The sequence below is a fragment of the Larus michahellis genome, chromosome 3, assembly GCF_964199755.1.
Source record: "Larus michahellis chromosome 3, bLarMic1.1, whole genome shotgun sequence".
Taxonomy (NCBI): Eukaryota; Metazoa; Chordata; class Aves; order Charadriiformes; family Laridae; genus Larus; species Larus michahellis.
In genome coordinates, this window is record NC_133898.1 from 28,429,139 (window position 1) to 28,452,231 (window position 23,093).

General features: G+C 37.2%; 1 protein-coding gene across 4 annotated transcripts in view; it reads left to right on the forward strand.

Moving 5' to 3' along the window:
- Positions 1–23,093, forward strand: part of USH2A (usherin) — a 394,302-nt gene that overhangs the window by 187,312 nt on the left and 183,897 nt on the right. For all 4 annotated transcript variants that reach the window (XM_074579436.1, XM_074579435.1, XM_074579437.1 and 1 more), the window contains 3 exons: positions 14,162–14,321; positions 14,809–14,980; positions 19,356–19,503. In XM_074579436.1, the coding sequence (XP_074435537.1) occupies positions 14,162–14,321; positions 14,809–14,980; positions 19,356–19,503 (480 nt within the window). The remainder of the gene's footprint in view (positions 1–14,161; positions 14,322–14,808; positions 14,981–19,355; positions 19,504–23,093) is intronic.

The following is a 23,093-nucleotide window of genomic DNA, read 5'->3' on the forward strand; positions in this document are numbered from 1 at the left end:
GATTAGTGTGCTTTAAGTAAGGCTTAGATTTATTGTCTTAAGATGAATGGAAAGTTGCATGATGAACACCATTATTGTTTCTGTGATGGCTGCTTTGGATATACCATGTTCCTTTATTACAGAGACACATTTATGGTATGCATATCTTGATTTCTTTATCTGCATATCTGAGTATGTTTATGGCTACATGTAAATAAGCATCTGGGTTTCTAATTTAAGAATGGTCCGGTTCAATCATTCTGGTGAGGAGTGGTGCTGCGCAAGGTCTGCACATGTAAGAGAATAAGTGGTCAAGTGGGAAAGAGTGAAATTTATATTGGTGACAATAAACTGCCTGTGTTCTGTCTGTGGGAACATATCGTTAGCAATTTCAAATTCTAAGTTCTGGTTTTATCAATTCAATCAGTAAGTTTCTATGCTCTTTCAGTGAGTATACATGGTTACCATCACCAGAGGGGCATAAATATATAAAATTTTATACAAACGTCTTAGGGGAGTTTAAAGTTTTTCTAGTTGGTGTAAATTAGAGTTGGAGTCAGTGCTGAAGAGATAGTAGGGGTAGCTAAGACAGCTCTGCCAACACTTGAAAGCTTTCTTGTTAGGACAGTGGTGAATAGCTTTGCATCCCCTCTGTTAGTGGAAAAGGTTATTATAGAGAATATGGCTTTTAAAAGCTTCTGGGTCCTCATTGCTTACCTTTCCAGGATCACTGGCTAGACTGGGTGAGTTCATACAGAGGATGCATAAGTGGTGAAAATTTCCACAGTCTGTTCTAGGAGAAATGTAGAAAATGAAGGAAATTATCAATAGTGAAAAGTAACCCATGTTGGTACCATTTACCAGCCATGGTTACCAAAAGTTACCATGGTAACCACGTTGGCTTCCTTTTGAAAGTTGAATTCCATACTGACTTCAACTTTGGAGCTATTTCTGATCGTTTAATTTTAATATTGTTAGTCATTTGTTTTCTGATCAAAGAACAATAATTTAATCCAATTGACAAGAATATTTACATGTTTACATGACAAGAATGTTTACATATTCTCATGAGCTGGCATGCTAGCCTTTTCATCAGCTTAAGGATAAGAATGCTCTCCTACATATCAAAATAATTGTGGCATCTTTTGCTATTCTTAAAAGTTAGGGTAAAAGTATTATTTTCATTTCAACTGATGTGTTTTGAATTTTTGAGATATGGCTCTTGGGATTTAATACCATTGTTGCAATGTCATGTAACAATTTTTAAGCTGTTAAATTGTACTGGGAATTAAAATACATGCATAATTGAAGTGTTTCTCCTGTGTTTACAGGCAGAGAGTACAGTACATAGAAAGCTAGTCAAGGAAAAGTCAAAATAAAGTGAGGTACACTGAAGAAATCAAAAGATTAAATAAATAAATAAATAAATGTTACCAGAAAAAGAGAGGTACAAGGCTTAGCTTAACTATGAAGATAAGTTTCATGGCAGAGATTGAGGTAGTTACCACCAGAACATAATTTAAAATATTTGCACACAGCACAAAGGGAACAAAATACACAAAGTTCAAAACAATTGAGGGAAATTACAAGGTGACTTCTTCCACCAAAGAGCCTGTCCCACATGATGCCTCTTTGGGCAGTACATTAATCAACACTGTAGTGCTCCAGCCAGAGAACCAAAAATTATTAAAGTAACTAGACTAAAATCATTCCTTGTTTCTACCCCTTATCACCAGGTAACAGAGTGCTTCTTAGAGGTAGAACTGCTGTCAGGGAAAGCCACGGTCTCTGTAAAATCTGTGGCCTTCATGTGCTATCATATAAATTGTGGTCACAACAGATATTATTTTACAGTCTTCAGCAGAGAAGCTGAGGACATGAATGGGCATAGAGATCAGTCTGCTTCTCCAGGAGACCCAACTAGAGGAGCAGTGTGCGTCACGTTAACTATGAATTGTAAGGAAGTTTCAGTTGCAAGTTCTTATTGTCTTCGTAAGTTAGGTAGAGGACTTCAGTTTACTCTGGCATCTTCTGAAAGCACTGCCATTTAATGTCTGCTTCTTACAGTCATGTCCCTGAATATCACAAGAAAATTCAGAAAGATGACACCAATACTGTAACATGAAGCAGATACATTCCCAACAATGACTACTAACATATCGTGTCTGTTGCTTTTCTGCAGGGAAAAAGAAGTAGTGATTATAAAATCAAAACAGTCTAGCCTGAAAAAAAAATAATTGTGGAGCAGTGGGACTGAAAAATATACTATGTTCTACATACACGAGATCGGAGGGGGGAGAGAGTTGGGGTGAAATACGAAAGCCTCTTAAGGGTTTGCCACTTGTGAATTATGCATCTCACTCTCACTAGTAGGCGTAAATGCATAATTCTAATCTGTTCTTATTACTTATTTATAACATGCAGTAGAATGTAAATTCTATGCCTCCTTTGTACAAGCTTAACATGCCAGTTAAGGTATGCAGATATTTCAGGGAGCCTACATAGGCAACTTTCTTGGCATAGCACACTGTTGCCAATTAAAGGGCATAAACTTCAAACAATAAATTAAACTAGCTCTCCCCCCGCATTTACAGGAGGAATATAGACAGGATGTAAGAAATAAGGGAGAGGATCAACAGATAATAAGATGATAATTCATCTTGAAATAAACTACTCTGCATTATTATTATTTATGGTAGTTACTGTTATTAATAAAGTACATGTGGGATAGAGAAAAAGCCTGCAACAACCACTGAATTTATGAGACTCGGGACAGATGGATGCTCTTTCTTTTATATCGCTGGCACTGATCGATTTGTATTTTTCCCTGATGATGGTTTATGCCATTATAACTGTTTGGTGGCTCCTTACTATTGAGTTATGGTTGCAAAGCACTTCACAAACGAGAACAAGACTCTGAACATTATATCCTAATCTGCACATCCTATAGATATGGCATAATACAGAGCAGCTGACTGCACCACCTGTGATCTGTGTACCCACAAACATGATTTATTCTGGTAATCCCAGTTTAATGCATCACATCAGATTGTTGCAGTTATGTTATCTGATGACATTACTGACACTATATGACATAACTGGGTAGTGCAACATGTCAAGTTGAAAAAAAACTTTGGTCTTTTCCAGGTTTTGGGGTTTTTTTTGGTGTATGTATTTTGAAAATAAATGTAAAGGAAGTAAACTTTAAAAGGAAAAAAAAAAAAACACCAAAACAAAAACCCAAACAAAAAAAAACAAAACAGGAGGAAAAGAAATCCCAATAACCACGTGTTGACTATTAGTGACTCAACAGCTGAGGCTGATTGTTCCGGTAAGTACAAGGGAGAGCAGGTAAAAGTACAGTATATCTTACTATGCTGCTAATTCTGTGGACAGATGAAAACTATCTCAGCTTTTGTAGTCTTGCAACAGATTTAACTTCCTATAAATTGTCTTGTTTAGGAGCAGTGCTCAGAAGCTGAGTCCTCCCACTATTCTTGTTCCAGCACTACCGTGATGTTTTAGCAAAACCCTTTATTCTCTGACTATAATTCAGATATACAGAGCTGTTCTGGTCTGGGGAAGGTGATAGTATCTCTTCTACAGAAACTCTTAAATCACATGATGCCTTGCCTAGGTGGTGAGAGTTGTTCCCTAATCATCTTGCATGCCTGGTACTATACAAAATGGTGGAACAAGTTACCCATAATGGATGTAAAATGCATATATAGGTAAATAAGGCTTGTAACCTATAAACCACTAATCTGTAACCTCTAGTTTATACCAGTTCAAACAGCCATTGTCATATTTTTCTTGTTCAGATTCCAATTTCTAGTCGTGAGTGTGCTGTCTCAAGTTTCTGTTTGCTTGATTTTTTTTATTTTTTTGTTGATTAAAATAATTCTTTGTGGGTTAAAATGGTATCTTGCAATGTAGTATGCATATTCAATTTTAATAAGTAAAAATCTACTAGTAAAATTGTTTACTTTTTGTCAAAATATTTCTTTTGGAAATTAATTTTCTTCCTCCCATCCCTCTCTTTCTTTTTTTAGTCAGGAAAACTCAAAAAATAAAATAAAATACACCGTTGCAGAGTTCTAAGTAGTTTTGGATACAGAGAGAGAAGTATTGAACTCTTGCAGGACTCTGTTCCACAGGTTTACAAATTACAGTGTTGTTTATAGAATCATAGAATGATTTAGGTTAGAAAGGACCTTAAAGATCATCTAGTTCCAACCCCCTAAAACGTGATGGTGATATTTAGTGTCTCTTTGCCAGAATTTGATAAATATGAATCTTGTCAGCAGTGTATGTTCCATGATTTCGGGTGGGGTGAGTTTTTTCTGAAAGTTCCACGTTCTAAATTTTTTGCATGTCCTTTTTCTCCTGTATTATTGAAAGGGAGTTCATGGGAACACAGGGTCCTAATTGCTTTTCTGTGTAGCACTTCCTATCTTATATACCTGTGTGGTGTGTCATCTTCTTTGTTTCCTTTTGTCAGGTTGTTTTTTCAGCCTCCCTTCCTAAGAGAGTGTTTATAAGTCTGTGCTTTCTCACTGCTGTTTTCCAGACAGACTTTATTTCTGCACTCTTTAATATATGCTATTCCAGATCAGACTGCACTATTGATTTATATAAAATGGATAGTTAAAGTGCTGTATTACTTACCATATATTCTTATATAACTTAACATCTTACTGGCTTCTCTTACTACAGCTGCACACGTCTCTCTGTTCTTCAGTGGGTTGTAAAAGTGGCAGTCAGGCACTTCTCTTGACCTGATATGATTAACTCGGCACCAAATGTAAGGTGGATCTGAATTTTCTTTCTCCCACTGAAGCAAGATTGGAATTACTTGGGAATACAGAGTGTACTTCTGTTAGTGAGCCAAGGAGTTCTTGGTCATAGTAATGTGAATCCAGAGTAGTTCCAGTTTTATGGCGCAGGTATCTGAGATTCAAATTTGCAACGTAGTTGCCTAGTGCAAATATATTTTCCAGTTGTGAACATAAAGCTGAAGTAATACAGAGGTAAAATGTTCAAAACACTTTTTTTTTTTTTTTTTGCTTTTTCACTTTTTTGGGCTCGACATTGATGAGAGATCATGGTTCTCATGATATATACCAGCAACTCCCCCCTATTTAATCTCATAGAAATACAGTGACTGGATTGGAAGCATTCATGAATGGAAATTTTCATTTAAATCTTAAAATTGGGCTGCGTCAGGCTGTATGATGTGCAAAGAAATGACAGAGAGAGAAATAAAACTAAGACAGTGATATTGGTATGACCACAATTACTTTTCTTCATGTGCCTGGTAAAAATTAATGTGCTCTGTCCTCTTCCTGTTTTCTCTCCCTCTGACCTTCAAACTCACTTTATTCGTCCAGCTGTTATAACTGAAGTAAACTAGAGAGAAAATGCATGGTTTTAATTCTAGTAAACAAAGATGTAACTTGGAAGTTCATTAGGTTTGTTTAATGCTGAATGTTTGTGCTGATGGGCTATGTGTGGTTTTAGCAGCAAGAGAAGTCTTTAAAAAAACCAAACCCCAACCACCTCTATATTTTTCTGATGGTGGCTAATGATGATGGGCCAGGCGAACGGTTTGGGGATGTTTGGGGAGGGAGTCTTCCAAGGAGCTTCACGCATGCACCACGATTCTTCTGTGGTCAGTGCCATGTGATGTCTTTACAGTCACACAAGGATTATGGTAGATTAACTGAAAGTAAAGGATTGAAAGAAAAATTTAAATGTCCTTGTCTGATGTTTCTCTTCAAGTTTTTCTAAGTAATGTGGTATGTGACACTCCACATGTTCTGAGTTTTCTTCATTTGAGCACCTTTAGGATTTCAAGCTAGTGTGTCCTCACTGGAAGGCGAGAACAGTCTGGAAAATGTACCCACAATAGCTGTCTCAGGGACATGGCTTTAAAATAGAAGACTGGAATGCTTGTAGCCCAACTTTTGCAATGGGAAAGGAATAATATTCATGTTTGATTAAACAGATACGTACCTTTCTAGGGTAAGGTTAAAACTAATAGTTTTATCAAAAAAAAAAAAGGAAAAAGAAACACAATAATCAGGTATGGAGGCTAACATGGCCTTGTGAATTGGCCAGGATGAAGCATAACATTTGAGGGATGAGTTTGTGCACAAAGTAGTACATGAGTTTGGGATGATAAATCGTAGAAAGGTTTTCTTTACAATAGTTAAGGGTTATAAGAGCATAACCAAGACACATTGTTACTATATGTGAGAACAAACAGACTTTATAATCTTTGCTGTTAAAACATAATTATATTTAAAAACATGTAAGTACTTTGAAGTTACCACTTTTCCAAAAACGGAACTGCAGTTCTGTCATGTGCATTTAATAACTGAAATGATTAAAGATCCTTTTGTTTCACATTTGTGCCAAAGGATTTTTCTTCTTGAATATAATTTTGTAACTTTTTTCACACAGTCCAACACAACCGTCATGTTTTTGGTGTTCCCATATCATATGTGGTTTTGTGCTATGCTTTTTAATTCCTCAGAGGGGGCCTGGAAGTTGTACCTTTCCTGAATTCTTCTGAAGGCTATAAACCTCAAATGGAATGAGGATCTACTCCTTTATGAGTCATTTGGAAAACCAACAATATTTACTGCTCAGCAAATAGGTTCTTAAAAACATCAGAATTTGTTGGCCAGCTAGAAGCAAAGTTGTTTAGTCCGCATGCCATTGTGTCAAAGCCTTTGCTGGTTAGAGAGCAGAGTAACAGCTTATGGTTCCTGAAAATAATTATTTGTAACCCTGAGTTTATTTCTTTCTCTCTCTTTATTTCTTGCACTTGTTTCTAGTGGTTTCACAAAATTCTTTTAATTCTCATTCTGGAACATTCTTAATTATTAATTAATATCTGGAAGAAGTTGCTGCTATCTTGGAAGATACCTGTTTTCTTCAATTAGTGGCCTAGTTCCGCACGTGAAAGGCTAGGTTATACAATAGGTACATGCACACACTGTTTTCTTATGCTTGACGGAGTAGTCAGTCAAGTGGTATCCGGTTTACAGGAAATCTGTGGAAAAGATGCAGCATTAGTATGCCACCTTCCCAGAGAAAGTTGTACATTAGTGATGGTTCTTCAAGAGTCGATATAATTAAGTGATTGGTGCTTTATAAATACAGAAAACAGGATATGGAATCATAGAGTTGGAAGGGACCTCTGGAGATCATCTAGTCCAACCCCCCTGCCAGAGCAGGGTCACCTAGAGCAGGTTGCACAGGAACGAGTCCAGGCAGGTTTTGAATGTCTCCAGAGTTGGAGACTCCACCGTCTCTCTGGGCAGCCTGTGCCAGGGCTCTGCCACCCTCAAAGTAAAGAAGTTCCTCCTCATGTTTAGGTGGAACTTCCTATGCTCAAGTTTGTGCCCATTACCTCTTGTCCTGTCGCTGGGCACCACTGGGAAGAGCCTGGCCCCATCCTCCTGACACCCACCCTTTAAGTATTTATAAGTGTTGATAAGATCCCCCCTCAGCCATCTTTTTTCCAGACTGAAGAGACCCAAATCCCTCAGTCTTTCATCATAAGAGAGGTGTTCCAGTCCCCTAATCATCTTGGTAGCTCTCTGCTGCACCCTCTCCAGCAGTTCCCTGTCCTTCTTGAGCCAGGGAGCCCAGAACTGGACACAGTGCTCCAGATGTGGCCTCACCAGGGCAGAGTAGAGGGGAAGGATGACCTCCCTCGACCTGCTGGCCACACTCTTCTTGATGCACCCCAGGATGCCATTGGCCTTTTTGGCCACAAGGGCACATTGCTGGCTCGTGGTCATCCTGTTGTCCACCAGGACTCCCAGGTCTCTTTTCACAGAGGTGCTCTCCAGCAGGTCAGCCCCCAACCTGTACTGGTGCATGGGGTTATTCCTCCCCAGGTGCAGCACCCTACACTTGCCCTTATTGAATTTCATAAGGTTTCTCTCTGCCCAACTCTCCAGCCTGTCCAGGTCTCGCTGGATGGCGGCACAGCCTTCTGCTGTGTCAGCCAACTCCCCCAGCTTTGTGTCATCAGCAAACTTGCTGAGGGTGCACTGTGTCCCCTCATCCAGGTCATTGATGAATATATTGGAGGGGACTGGACCCAGTACTGACCCCTGGGGAACACCACTTGTCACTGACCTCCAACTAGACTCTGTGCCCCTAATCACGACCCTCTGAGCTCTGTCTTTCAACCAGTTATCTATCCACCTTACTGTCCATTCATCTAACCCACTTTTCCTAAGCTTCCCTATGAGGATGCTGTGGGAGACAGTGTTGAACGCCTTGCTGAAGTCAAGGTAGACCACATCTACCGCCCTCCCCTCATCTATCCACCCAGTCATGCCATCATAGAAGGCTGTCAGATTAGTCAGACATGATTCCCCCTTGGTGAATCCATGTTGAGTACTACTGATAGCTTTCTTCTCCTCCACATGCCTTGAGATGACGCCCAGAACGAGCTGTTCCATCATCTTCCCAGGGATGGAGGTGAGGCTGACCGGCCTGTAGTTCCCCGGTTCCTCCTTCTTGCCTTTTTTGAAGACTGGAGTGACGTTGGCTTTCCTCCAGTCCTCAGGCACCTCGCCTGTTCTCCAGGACCTTTCAAAGATGATGGAGAGCGGCCCAGCAATGACTTCCGCCAGCTCCCTCAGCACTCTCGGGTGCATCCCATCAGGGCCCAGGGACTTGTGTATATCTAATTGATCTAATTGATCCCTTACTCGATCCTCCTCAACCCAAGGGAAGTCGTCTTCTTTCCCCGTTAATTCCCCTAATGCCTAGGACTCCCAAGGGCTGGGCTGAGCAGTAAAGACCGAAGCAAAGAAGGCGTTCGGTAACTCCGCCTTCTCCGCATCCTCTGTCACCATGGCTCCTGTTTCATTCAACAGTGGGCCCACAACTTCTCTGGTCTTCCTTTTGCTTCCAATATACTTACAGAAGCCCTTCCTGTTGAGCTTGACATCCCTAGCCAGGTTTTATTCCAAGGCAGCCTTGGCTTTCCTTGTTTCATCCCTGCACTCTCTGGCAGCATTCTTGTAATCCTCCCAAGAGGTCAGTCCCTTTTTCCACTTATTATAGACTTCCTTCTTCCACTTGAGCTTTTTCAGAAGCTCCCTGCTCAACCATGCAGGTCCCCTGCGTCCCTTGGCCAATTCCTTTCTCTTAGGGATATACTGTATGAAAAGTTATATATGAGTTGTTGCTTGCCTTCAGAAAACAGTGGAAGGGAAAGAACTGCTAACGATGTCTGAGGGAGCAAGTCTGATAACATGTTTTGGCACCTACTTTACGAATTTGATCTTTTTTTTTGGTAGTGCATAAAAATCAGATGGGGACATTGTTGTATTTGGTGATGCAGATTTATGGTCCCAAAGAGTTTACCTTCTAATTAAATATTAAGTTACTGTGAGTTAATTTAACAAACTATGAGAAAGAAGATAAGAGAACAGAATAAGGATGTGAGTAATGAGCTGAAGTAGTCATACAGTCTACCTACATAAACAATGTGGTGATTGGAATTCTTTGGAATTTTTTCATCTTCATACTCTCTCAGCAGGTATTCTTTGTTGTGCTGCTAACAATCCCTTGCTACAATGCTGCTGTATTATTTTCCTTTGAATATAGCAATAGCATAGCTATAGTCTCAATTATTTTCCTGAGAGAAACTACATGGGCTTCCTTACGAAGTCACGTTTCAACTGAGTGCTCACCAGGACAGGACATTTCCATTTCTGGTCCTTACAATAGCTGCCTGAAACCAGGGAGAGTGGAAATAGAGTGAAAGAGGGGAGGAAAGAAGGGTGTGTGACTTTCTTCCTATAGACACGAGTACAAAATGCTGCATGTTACAGATAAATTAAACCATTTTAGACATTACTACGGTGTTTTTTTGGGGGTGTGATGTACTCTGACATCTTGACGCTAAAGCTCATGTTTAGGGTCAAGTTCTTAAATCTCCAGTTTCAGGGTTGTGGTTTTTTACTCTACTATGTTTTTCTTCTCTATCTTAATAACATCTCTAAAATTCCACACTAAAAGTAGCACTATAGTGTTGCATATTATCTTTCAATGACTACCCATTAAATTTGATCAAAGCAAAGTGAGTGTTCTTATTGACCATGCAAACAGGGTAATTTTTTATTCTTTCTGTCTCATGCATTGATTGTGCTATCAGGACTTATGCTGGTGGTTATTAGAAGCTGGTTATACACCAACCACTAGAATTAGATTTACCATGATATTTAAGATAGTTGGCTTGGTTAGTGTGGGAATTTCCACATATACCATGTATATAATAAATGTAGTGGTATGCAAATGTCGATTTTAATGATAGCCAGTATAGTTGGCAATTCTCTTGCTGTCATATGAGTTAGAAAACAATTTACTTTCTTTGTATTGCCTCTGAGGTCAAAGAGATGAAAAGACAGGTTGATTCTCTCCCTCCCCTTCCCCCCCACCCTGGCTTCTTTTGGTTGCTTTTCTTTTTTTTTTTTTTTTTGGGGGGGGGGGGGGGTGTGAGTAATTGTTTTAAAACAGTTATGTAGGGGTTTATTTTAGTTTTCTTCTTTTGCTCTGTTTTTGACATGAAAAATGAAGTATTATTTTTCTGGCTACCTGCTACCTTAATGGAATGATTTGAGGGAATCCTATACCCCTAAGAAAGTATCTTTCTTTTTCTTTGCCCTTTAGTACTCTTTGCCCTTCTGAGTCCAGAAACGAGCATAAGACGAAATCCTGAATTTAGTTTTTTCTTAGTAAACCTCTAAGTTTAACTACGTTTTGGTAAGAAAGAAGTGATTTAAGAGAGTAGTTATTGGAAAATTGCAATACAAAGCATTTGATATTATTTTAAAGTAAAACAGGGGACTGGAATTATGGAACACAGGAAAATAACCTGATCAAGCAAAAATGTAAGAAAAAAAATTCAGTTTTTGCTATGAGTTAAAAAGAAAATAATTGTCTGCTTATTGGGTTCATTTTGTAAATCGAGATCAATGAAATTCTTCTAGCAACACCATGAAATCAATTGTAAAATAACATATAATTCATGCCCTATATTGTAAATTATAGTTTGTTTGACATTAATCGCTGCATTTTCCATGCACGGGGATGCATTTTCTTGTAACACATTTCTGGATAATGCTTGTGGATCCATTTCTAATGTGTTTGAGAGTGATCTGTTTTTCGTGTCCACAATTGCCTACATTTGATCTTATGCAAATCATGCAATCAGGCAAATGGAAAACAAAACGTTGTCGCTAGAGGACCTTGACAAACACAGTAGCTTTGTAGTTTTAAGAACCTCCTCCCTCCTCATTCAGATTCGTGTTTGTATCTATAGTTGTTTGAATCCATTGATCCATTATGAAACGCTTTGAACTTTAAATAGGAAAATAACTGCCAAATCAGATTGTGACAAAAAATCGCATCAATTATGATGTAATATGATTTTTATTGTTCAGTTTGTCGTTTTCTGGTTCTAAGCTTTTAGAAATACCACCTACACTATATTTGCAGGCTCATCTAAACCTTGGAATTTGTGGAGAGATTTTTGTTGACTGCAAAGCTCGTGCTTTGAGTGGCATTCCTTTCTGTAATTTCTATATTTTCTTCTTCTGCTCCCACTAACTTCATTTTACTTTTTAGCACTTATGCCACCAGAATCTTTCAGATTCCGTTGAAACTTTCTATTTGGTATTTATTAGTCAAAATACATTGGCATTATTAAATCAAGATGAGGAATAAAGATTTCCTTTGATCCCGGTGATGTGTTGCTTTTTCCCATATTTTGTCTTTTTTTTTTCAACCTCTCCTCTCCTCCCCTCCCCTCTCAGTATGCTTATCAGTTGATCCTAAAAGATGTTGCTGCTCATATGTCCTGTATTTCCATTGCTTGTTATTCCTATTCTTTTAAACTTTGTCTGTTTCCCTGTCTTGTCCTTTTGCTTTTTTGATTCCAGGAACTAAGACACACATGGTAACTTATTACAAACTTATTAACTTATTAACAAACACTTGCTTTTTTCAGGAAGGGAAATAAAACATTTTTCCATCTTCCATTCTCTTCATCCTTGACAAAGTTCCTCCCTCTTCAAATTTAAGTAGGTATTTCAAGAAACTCTTCTGCATGGAAGTAATCTCATCAGCTACAGTGCACATTAAATCAGGGTTTCAGTAAAAGCTACTTTTTTTAAAAAAAACCAAACAGTTCCTTGATGAGGAATTTTCCTAAAAGGAGAGAAAAATGCCCCTCCCCAGCCCCCATTCCTGATCTGTGTTCAAGGAAAACATTTGTCTACCATGAAAAAATGGAAAAGAAGAAATCCACTTTTTTTTTTCCTGTTCTCCCTTCCCTTGTGTTATATTGAGTCTTCTAAATGAAGGCCCACAATATGGTTTCAGCTTAGAGAGAAGAATGTGTAATCACTGTTTACAAGGATATGAATTAAATAGGTGCCATGGATGGCTTTCAGCTGTTCATTTTAGGATTGCTAAAAGTAAAATCCTTCTGTTCACTTGTTTACCCACCCAGAACATGGAGTATCTGATCCTTGCCTGACAGACTTCTATCTCCAGCTGTACTTTTTGTGGCTTCTCTGATGGCAGCTGCAAGGAACAAGGGATCCAGGAAGGTGTACGCTAATGAGGGCAAGCGGTGCGGTGTACGGAGTTTACTTTCTCTGCTTGCTGAGCCAGCTTGAGCACCTGCTCTGGAGCGTGCTTTCCCCCTCTCACCCACATAAGCACTGCTTAACCCTGGTAGAATCATCCCCATTATGTTGATTAAACATGTCACTGTGTTACAGGCATTCACTTGATGATTTGGTTTTTTTTTTTAGTTATGGCCTTTTTTTTTTAACTCACACTTTGCCATGTGCTCTATAGAACAATACCACTGGGGGGTACTGCATTTGTCAGTAAAAATGCACGAGTTCATTCTCTTCTCACACAGAGTGGAGTAAATCAGAAGGAATTCCATTGCAGCAGGGATTGGAGATGTTATATGAAGGGAAAACTGAGAAAGAAGTTGGGTCTACAACATTTCTGCTTTCTTGATGTCTTTATCATCCAATTGCAATTGTCATTGCAATTTTTGAATTTGTATTCACAAATATTTTTGTACAAAATGACAGTTTGATAGTATTTGGCTCTGAAAACACTAGCATTTATGTCTTGCAAAACCCCAGACCTTTTCTGGCATAATAAAATGTGTTTCTATAACATATGCATTTCATTTGTATACCTTATACTGTTGCCAAAACCTCAATTATAAATTCCTTCTTAAAGGATTTGCTCATTAAAACCTGTGATTTGTTTTTTAATAAAAAAATGAAAAAGATTAGAAAATTATGTCTGCATTAATTTCCTACTATAATTTTTCTGACAAACATTCCTCTATTAGTATAGGGAAGAATATACGAAGCTAAAGATCTTTTAGAATATTTATTCAGCAAAGATGTTACATTTTATTCACCGTTTTCTGCAGTAATTGAAACTCAAGATAGCGTCATAATAAATAACCATTTAACAGTTGTTTTGCTATAGCGTTAGACAGGTTGTCTTTACGGAAATGTATTTTACAAACGTTTGACGTTCATGCAGCTGAAGACAAACAGGCAAAGAGAGAACAAACCAGTACGAGTGGTGGCAACAATGAGCTTCCTTTGTGTTCATGCTTATAGTGAAATCCGCATGGAGTGAATCATTGTATGTATTGACGCTCGACATTCATATATCATACAGCACATTTTTTTAAAAAAATATATAATCTGGCTGTGTTAATGAACCTGGACTTGTTTTTCCATTAATTTGATTTGCTTTAATCATCTTAAAGGTGTTCATTTGCCACTGTAGCAAATTGATATAGTATGTAGCGCCTAAGAGGCTAACATCTTTGTTTTGTTTGGGTCGTGTACATTCTAGTGTAAATGTACTGTGCAATGGGGTCATCTCAATCAAAGCATGCTCTGTAGTAGTCAAAATTTGCAGTGATTTGGTATTAAGCAGCCAGCACCTATCCACTCCTCTGCAACAAATCCGAAACACTTAGGAGATACAGATCCCTCTTCCCCTAGATTTTCTGAATTCACTGTCCTCTGAAAGTTACAGAAAAACAAGGTAAAATTAATACAAAAAGTAAATTCATATTCCTCTTTTGCCCTAGATTTAGCTGTTTTCACGCCACACCAGTTTCTGCTCACTGCATGCACGCTTGCTGGCTGTACAAACAGTTCCCTGGTCACCTTGTTTACAGCACAGCTGCCACCATCTCATGTAGATGCCCCGGTTCTGACGGTTTTGGATTCTAGAACGATATACGTACAGTAAGTAAGGATTTCTTCTTTCCTGACAACACAATAGTGCATCAGTTTATTCAAGAATTCCAGTGAGTTCAATCAGGGGAAGGGTTTGTGACATAAAATTAAATTTATTATGATTAAATGCATAGAAGTGATTAGTTTAGTGGTTCTGTGAACCTTCTGATTATCACTTGCCAACTTAATTTCCATTTTGTCTTTACGCAATCAGTATAACCTACATATGGGCATAGCCTCTGCAAACTTCAGTGCAGGAAATGTTCTGGTGATATGCCCATTTTGTAGCCTCTGCTTTGTGTGTTACTGTAATCATTTATCTATTGAGCACAAATACTGCATTGTAGGTATGCCTTAGATTTATTTTTACAGTTGCACAACTACGTTTTCCAATTCTTAAAATAAACCCCATAAAGTCCCCTAAACAAAGCCTTACATTTTTTCAGAGCAGTCTGAATCTTTGCTGGTCTTAATCATATTTTGCTTTTATTTGCAGATGGAAAGAACCAGTAGAAGTAAATGGAATCCTAGATCGCTATATAATTTATATTGCCAACAGTGAGCAGAATTTTACAAAATGGAATGTAATCTATAACAGCACAAAACTTTTTCTGGATTTTACGATTCAGCAGCTTTTCCCGGGTACTGAATACCTCATAAAACTAGCTGTAAGTTTTAAATATGTGTAGTAGAGGTGTAAAATGGTGAAAATGATTCTGATTTTTTTAGTATCTTAAATACTTAATGGTTCATGTGTCCACTTTGTTTAACCTCTTCTTTCTGAAACAAAGGTGGATGAGCCATTCTGAACAACAGTAGATGTTTTGTTTCAAAACAGGCCCTCAAAAATATGTATGTAATTTAAATACAGATTTTCTTCAAGAATAAGCTGGATGATAACAAATAGAGAATTTCATATATGAAATAATTAAAAAATGTCTCCTGCCCCCAACTTACAAGAAAACATTGAATGTATTTGAAAATATTTTATATTTTCATATTTCATATTTTGTACCATGATAATTTGCTCTTTCTTCATAAAATCTGTATGTTTTATTTTGTGATGAAATAGGACAGCTTCAGCTCACTAACAAACCTGAAAATATGTGCATAAAAGCATGGGATTGTCCCTTGTTTTAAGCACACTGTTCGTTTTATAACAATACCTATATAAGGGTATTTGCTTTGATAAATGCCATAGAAAAATATTCTGCTCTTGATTATGAATAAATTTACATTTATGTAGACTGGGTATGCATTTATTTTTTCTTAACATGCTCTTGAATGTTCTAAATATTATACCACAAAAAAATAAACTACCTTCAGGTAATGATAAGGGTCTGACTTGAACTTGAAAAAGCAAGGATATTCAGTCTAATTAAAGCTTAGATTCGTGTTGAAATTAATTCATTTGTGCCTAGATGTTTCAGCATTCTAAATTGCATAGCATATAAAATAGCACCATGTCCAAAACTAAGGCAATACTTCATATAAAGGCATTTTATGCCTTTATATGCAAGTGGGATTATCAGAAGAATTTGCACTGTCCTTCGCTTTGCCACAGTTCTTCTCTGCTCCTGCCCAGCTCCTCTGCACGGGGGCAGAAGGAGAGAGGATCTGGGGAGAATTAACAGCCAGGATCTGGAGAGCCCCTGGCACCGCATCTTTTGGTGTTTCTGCCTTGGGATATGGTTGAAACAAAGAGGTGTTGTGTGGACTTTGTTTTTACTTCATTAATGTGTACAGCTCTTCTAGAAGTTAATGAATACATTTTTAGGAATCTTTGATCTTTATATTTTATCTCTCATTTCTTTGTTTTTTAGTGGTTTGGTTGGTTGGTTTATGTTGGCTGGTTTGTTTTTTTTTCTTTTTAATATTTACATTGCAACAGTGGTAACCAGAAAGTAAGAGAAAGATAATTTCTTCTGTTGATGAAGATAACAGAGTGATCTGGATAAAATGCAATGGTCTATGATAGGCACGTTAGAAGATCTAAATGTCCTTGCAGCTTTGAAAATGGCAAGTCTAAAAGCGCATGAAATGGCCAATATCTTTGAGGTGATAGCTTTCTTAAAACATTTGGACCCATTGTATTTAGAACTTGTCAGACTAGTTTGATAAGAATGTAATATTAGAGATTTACAAGTTATGAAACTTAAAGGTGGCCAAATGTTACACTTGATGAAAACAAACAAACAAACAAACAAACCAACCCAAATCAAACATACCTGGAAAGAAATTGAAATATTTAGTGTTTCACATGTAGTTTAATCTAAATTTCAATAAAACTTTTAAAGTAAAACCAACAACATACCTTCAACACTGGAAACTTAATTAAATGCTTCCTGGGTTCTTTCGGTTAGAATTAAATATTTCTATCAGCTAGAACCTTTTCCTTGTTTCACAGGTAATATTAATTTTGTTTTGTGTCCATGCAAAAATTGGTTTTGGTTTATGTGGGAAATTGGAAGTTGAGTTATCAAAAGTTGCAGCTTTGAACACAGGTATCAAGATCCTCATCAGCAGAACTTTCAGCACCTCACAGGCTGCTGGCTTTAACTTTTGTATGACAAGGTTAATATAAGTACATTAAATAAAATGAACGAAATGTTTGTCTTTGGATGCTATTACCGATTTTCACAATTGATTACTGCCATTTAATACGTAGTAATTGTATTCATGAATGAGCGCAATAGCTTTTATAAGCAAATCTAGTGCTTCTTTCCAAAAGTCTGCAGAGAGTTTTTATGGTTATGTCTCCATGGGCTAGTGCAAAGGAACTTGCTTTTGCTCTGTTCATGCTCTAAACTGAATGGGTGTGAGTCAGGCAAATCTGAAAGCAAATGAAAAGCTGAAAGGCTGCATTTAGTAGCTGGGGTGGCACACCTGTTTTATGACTTGAGTGCTTTTGTGATTTAGCTGTTAAGCTACTATCTCCTCATGGCTGTGTTGTGTGGGTAAGCAGCTCAGGTGCTAGCCGCAAGATCACTGTGTGATGTCTTGTTATGCAGTTTGTATCTGTCCCTTGGCTCTCTAGACACTTTGGTATTTTTGCAAATTTTTCCTGAAGTCTGTTTCTCAGTGAAGTTCAGAATGGCATAATGGGACTCGATCTTGGGTGTAGGATTTTCGTGGCATTGAGCATCACTAGATGTGATTGCCAGGGTCCCAGCAATGTCCAGTCCATTTGGATGCACTAATCTAGATTCCCACTATTTAAAGGCAAGGTAAGCTTTCTTTTACTGACTTTCATGAGAAGAATCAGAAACTTCATACCCCAGCAAGTTTCAGAGATACAAAAATTGATCTTCATGAAATTCAAGAAATAAATGAACAGGAAGGTTGCTGTTACTGAGCCCTTGACTGAAAAAGCTCTCCACTGCTGAGGACGACTCCATGGAACTTGTTTATCAAGACAGTAAGGAATGTACGAGGACAGGTCTTCCAGAGTTGTTCTTTTTGGCTTCTTCATGAAGCCAGTGGAAGTAAAATCACTTGAAGAGTGGTCTGCCTTTGCTGGAAGGATGGTGTTCTTAAATATTTTCCTTATCAAAATGCTAACAGTTGTCTGAGCATCCATCTAAGCTGACTTTTTTTTTTTTTAAAAACACTATCATGTTTAAAGTAAATGCCTTTTTTGGATGCTCCCAAAACTGGAGTTGCATTCTTTCATCTCCATTTGACAGGCCAGACTGAACACAGGGAGTCATGCTGTAGTTGTATTGGGAGTGTAATTTCCAGTGAAATCAAAACAATCTTGGTGTATAAAATAGCCTTATTTACAAACAGTTCTTATTTTTACCCATGAGGCTAGTATACGCTTTTGGAGCAGGATAGGAAATATGTTGACTGCTCTCTGTTTTGAAACACGCTGGGAAATGGGAAATTGAAGCTAATCATTTCAAATAAAATATACTAGATTGAAAGAAACATTTTATTCCTGGAGATCTGGACAGCAAGATTATTTTTCCTTTGTGTGCTGATGATCCAGAGCAGGCTACTTGTCCACTTCGGCACATGGGCAACTCCTAAAAAACCAGGTGATCCTATAACTTTTAATTGAGAGTAAGTCTGAATCTGAATATTTGTTGAATTCAGGTTTTGATTAATTTTATTGCTAAACAATAATATTAAAAATAAATGATAAACCAAGACAAAAATCCTTAAATTCAATTTAACTCCATGCAGAGTTTATATATTCTTGTATATATTTTTTAAACTTCTCTAACAGCTTCTGTCACTTGTCATTGATCTTAGCACAAGTAATTGCAAAACCAGCACACATATACCACAGCTGTGTAGTCTTGTGTTTGTGCATGTAAATCTTTAAAAGCCTTTCATATGGGGTGATATAAACATTTTCTTGCACATTTTATTGTTTCATAACCAAGGAAAGTGTAAAAATCCTGTAATCAATCTTTTTTTCTCTGGTAACTGAAATACAAATGATTTGACTTTGTTATCCATAAACAAGTAATAATAACTGTTACACATCAATTTATAATAGAGTGTTTTTTCACTATTTTAATTGCATCTGCACAGCACTGTGTGTGCTGTCATGAAGTGCAGGACTGTCGGAATGGCATTTTTTTCTCAATGACTATTAATCGAGATAAATTCCTAAGTGCGTTGCAAGTTGGTCTGTATATTCTGCGTCTGGAACTTGTGAGAGCTTTTCAGTCAATTCGAGAAGAGTTTTGCACTGTAAATGATATATATTGTATTGTGATTTTCTTTAACTGTGGCTGCAAAAGCAGTGGAAATCTAATTGCGATTATGACTCACAGTCAAATGCAAAATGCTGTGAGTCAAACTTTCGTTTAATGTTTTAGCTATATTGTATCTAAAAACTAAGTATCATGAGTAACACATCTTGTTATTTAAGAAAAGAGGTAAACAAATTTATGTTAAGAAAAGTATCTTTTATGAAAAGCACAGACTTCCTAAGTTTAGGTTTGTAAAAATTATAAAAATATAAAATCATTGCTAAAATTATTAGTATTATATTGAAATATGTTTATTTGTTTGGATTCATATTTTAAGGCTTGCACTGGAGGTGGATGTTCAGTAAGCGAAGCTAGCACAGCTATAACAGATGAGAGTACACCAGAAGGTGTTCCTGCTCCAAAAGCCCAGTCATATTCATCTGACTCCTTTAACATCTCATGGACTAAGCCTGAGTATCCGAATGGTAAGTGAACTCTTTTAGCCTCAAGTTAAAAAGATGATTAGTAAAGGTAAATTAATATTCTAAATGGCAGCTTATATGTGGTGCTTAATTTTTAATGATCATTTTAGCACATAAAATACCTGAGATAGTATCATTGTCTGCAGCTAGGATTGTGGTTTTCAGCCTATCGTACGGTTTCAGTGGCTCAAAAGTGCTCCCTTTTGATAGTTCTTGGGTACTGCATCTCATTGTTTAATGTTTTTCAGGACAATTGAGCTGAGGAACAGGCATTCTTGGAGAATATTAGTCTAGGATATTCATTTCATCCTCCAATAAAACATTAATTTCCTTTACATTAATTGATATATAATAATCATTAGATTTGTGTTCTACATAGTCATCTTGAAGGTGTACATTTCCATGGCTGTGGAAGTTAAATAATATACTTTCTTTTGTTTAGAAATGTTTTCCGTTGTGAAATATCCGTGTGTAAAACTTTTGGACAAATTTTACATTTCTAATAGTATTGCACAGTATCATATGTCCTTGGAATTCACTGTGATTTTATTATCATGCATGTAGCAGTTTAAATCACAGCAGAGAAAGGTATACAGAAGTCACTGAATTTAAAGCAACAGACATGTTTTTCTTCATTGGCTTATCATATTAATATATATCAATTATTTATCACAGGGGTTTCACATGAATTTTATTTTTCCCCTGCAAGTTTTTCCCCACTTTCAATTGTGGTAGAGCACATCCTACTTGTACAACTTCACTATGAGGCACTTCAAATGATTTCCCCAAAATTGGTGATCGTAAAGCTACACATATATAATATTCTGTAGGGTCTCTACATTACTTTTAGAAAGAAACTAGAGTATGTCATCTGCTGTTAATGTATTTGATAATTTATGATTCTTTGTATGTGAGTCATATTGGAAGATTTTGCCTCCTTAGAAACCCTTTAACCCTGTTTCTAAAATCCCGTCAGCATCTGTGGCAAAGGCTTAGAGGAATGCAAGGAGGAAGGAAAAAGGGGAGGGGTAAGCGATGGGGGTGGAAGGAAGGGGGAAGGAAGACAGGAAGGTCATGTATGTGGCTTAGTGGCTAAAGTCTGAATAATTTTCAATGAAATGGGCGGTTTTTTACGTGTAATAGTTCATGTCAGGATCTGATCCTGTTATCCTTGCATCGTGGGGAAAAAATCCAAATAGTTCAGAGAGTGGTTTGACTAATTAAATAAATATAAATATATACATATATATATTTATATATACATATCACAGCACAAGATGAAGACCTATAGTTTGATAAATAAATTTCCACAAGCTTCCTTTAAAACAACTAAAAGGCGGGAATACATGACTAAATTTGCACATTGTATCTTGTTGTTAATACAGTATTTACTATATACATCTTGACTCTCCTTTTAATTACAATAAATGCGTTGTTAGGAAATACAATAAACGGCTTGTTAGAAAAGCTGTGAATCTGAACTGCATGAGCAACAGATGTGATAAGAATCAGGGGAGCTTTATAAAAGAAATTATATTCTTCTGTCTCTTGTCCCTTCATCCATGGAAACTGGACATTTCAACAGCCTCAATGACAACACTGTTCACCTCTATATTGGGGTCTTGAACAATGCATTTAGGTAATTACCAAATTTTCCATGTAGCCTATCCCTCTGTAGTCCTGAATACACCCTGTGTAGGCCTCCTGTGTGCATTTTTCCCCTTTAAAAATATTTTCTGGTATTTTCATATCTTCTCACTATTTGAAGCCCATAGAGTATTTTTCCCTTGTGACTGTTGTTATTTTTTGGTGATGTGTGGATACCATGCATGTTGCTGTTAGAGGGTTTTCCTTAGGATCAGAACTGATGTAAGGTATTCAGTGAAGTCAGCTGCTGCTCTCCTCCCTTGCAGGGAAAGGCTGCTGCTTTTCACCTGTGAACTCTTGCTGAGTAGTTAAGAGTTGGAAGAATTTCTATCTCGTGAGCATTTGGCAGCCAGAAGGGCATTAGGGGACCAGGGACTTTGTTGTTTAACCGCAGCTTACTCACACTTGCACAATGGTCAAGAAGGAATATGCAAATTTTCTCTCATTTTTCTTCATTCTTCTCCCCCACTTTTTTGGTAGTTTCAAAACGAGTATATAACTAATAATACATTTTCCCATTCTCCTTTCTTTCCAATGTTCTATGTCCATCCCTTTCCTTATTTCATAAAATAACTTTTCATTTAGCAACTGCTTAATCAGGAAAGCTTAAATTGTTTGGTGACTTTGTTTTGTTCTTTCTCAGCATATCTTTTGGGCTGCCTAGTGGCCACGTCATTTATAATTGCTCTCTGTGTCAGTATTTTAAAACTATGTAGGAGGCTGAAAAATATAGTTGAGAAGACTGAAATATGAGAAAGACCGGTAGAAGGTACTTTCCCTTGAATTTTCTTACTCTTCAGCATTTTACTGGTGTATTTTCACAGTCAGAAGTTCTAAGGTAGCTCCTTTTTTTTTGCAAAAGGATATAAACTGTTTCCCTCTTTGGACTTAACTGGTTCTAACTTCATGAGTTTTAGTCTACTAGGTGTAAGTAATGCTTTTTGAAATTACTGAACTTGGCTTCATTTCAGGTCGATATCTCAGAATTGCAAAGATTTGCATATCATAAATTGTCATCTCCTCAGTAAATCTGTGGGGCCATTCCTTGTTCTCCCTCCTCCTTTCTTCTGACGCTATAAGACAAAAGTTACTGTTTATTTCCATGGGTTGAAGAAGCTTATTAGCTGTTGCTGATGGAGAATGGGTGTGTAGGCTGACTGGGGTTTGGACAGCATAGACTTTACTATGCTCTTTTGATAAGTATGGAGTCCAGCTGCTTGTCACCAACTAGAAAAAGTTAAGGGGGATTAAAACTCTACCCTTGAGACCAAAGGTGGCAAACAGGACTAAAAGGTATTTGGCTTTGTCACAGAAATGGCACAATCAGGGGACTCAAGCTTTGAGATAAGGGACCATCTAGAGGTCAAAGGCTAATGTTATCCAAACATGGGTATTGAATTTTTGGGTTCCATTTTTGGTGAAATTAAGGCCAATTTACATTATTTTGTGAAAAAAATTCGTTTCATAGAAAATAGGAAACAATATACCTAATTCTTTGTTGCAAGTTGCTTCAGAAATTTCATTTATGTACCAGCTGTATAAAAAAGACATTTGGAAGATGATATGCTGAATATATTTGTAATATACACATTTTCTTTTGTCTTATTTTCAAATCAATAACAAAATGTTTTTTTATGGCCCAGAGTGTGACACTTTACAGCAGAACCCTCCTCTATTTCTATCACATATGTAGATAGTGTAATATAAGCGATATTGACCATTTAGTTGAGGGCAAGATGCTTGTGAAATGTCATGTGGCATCAGATATTTTGTTTTGAGCCCTCACTATTCTAGCAGCCTCAATAAAGAATTATATATTCTTCAGAACATATCCATTATAGTCTTGACATATAGTTTGAGGTCTGCTCTTTTAAAATCCATTTGCATAAAAAACCGACCTTACCTCTTTTCACCACTCAAAATTTTCCATAGATGGCCACTTCTCA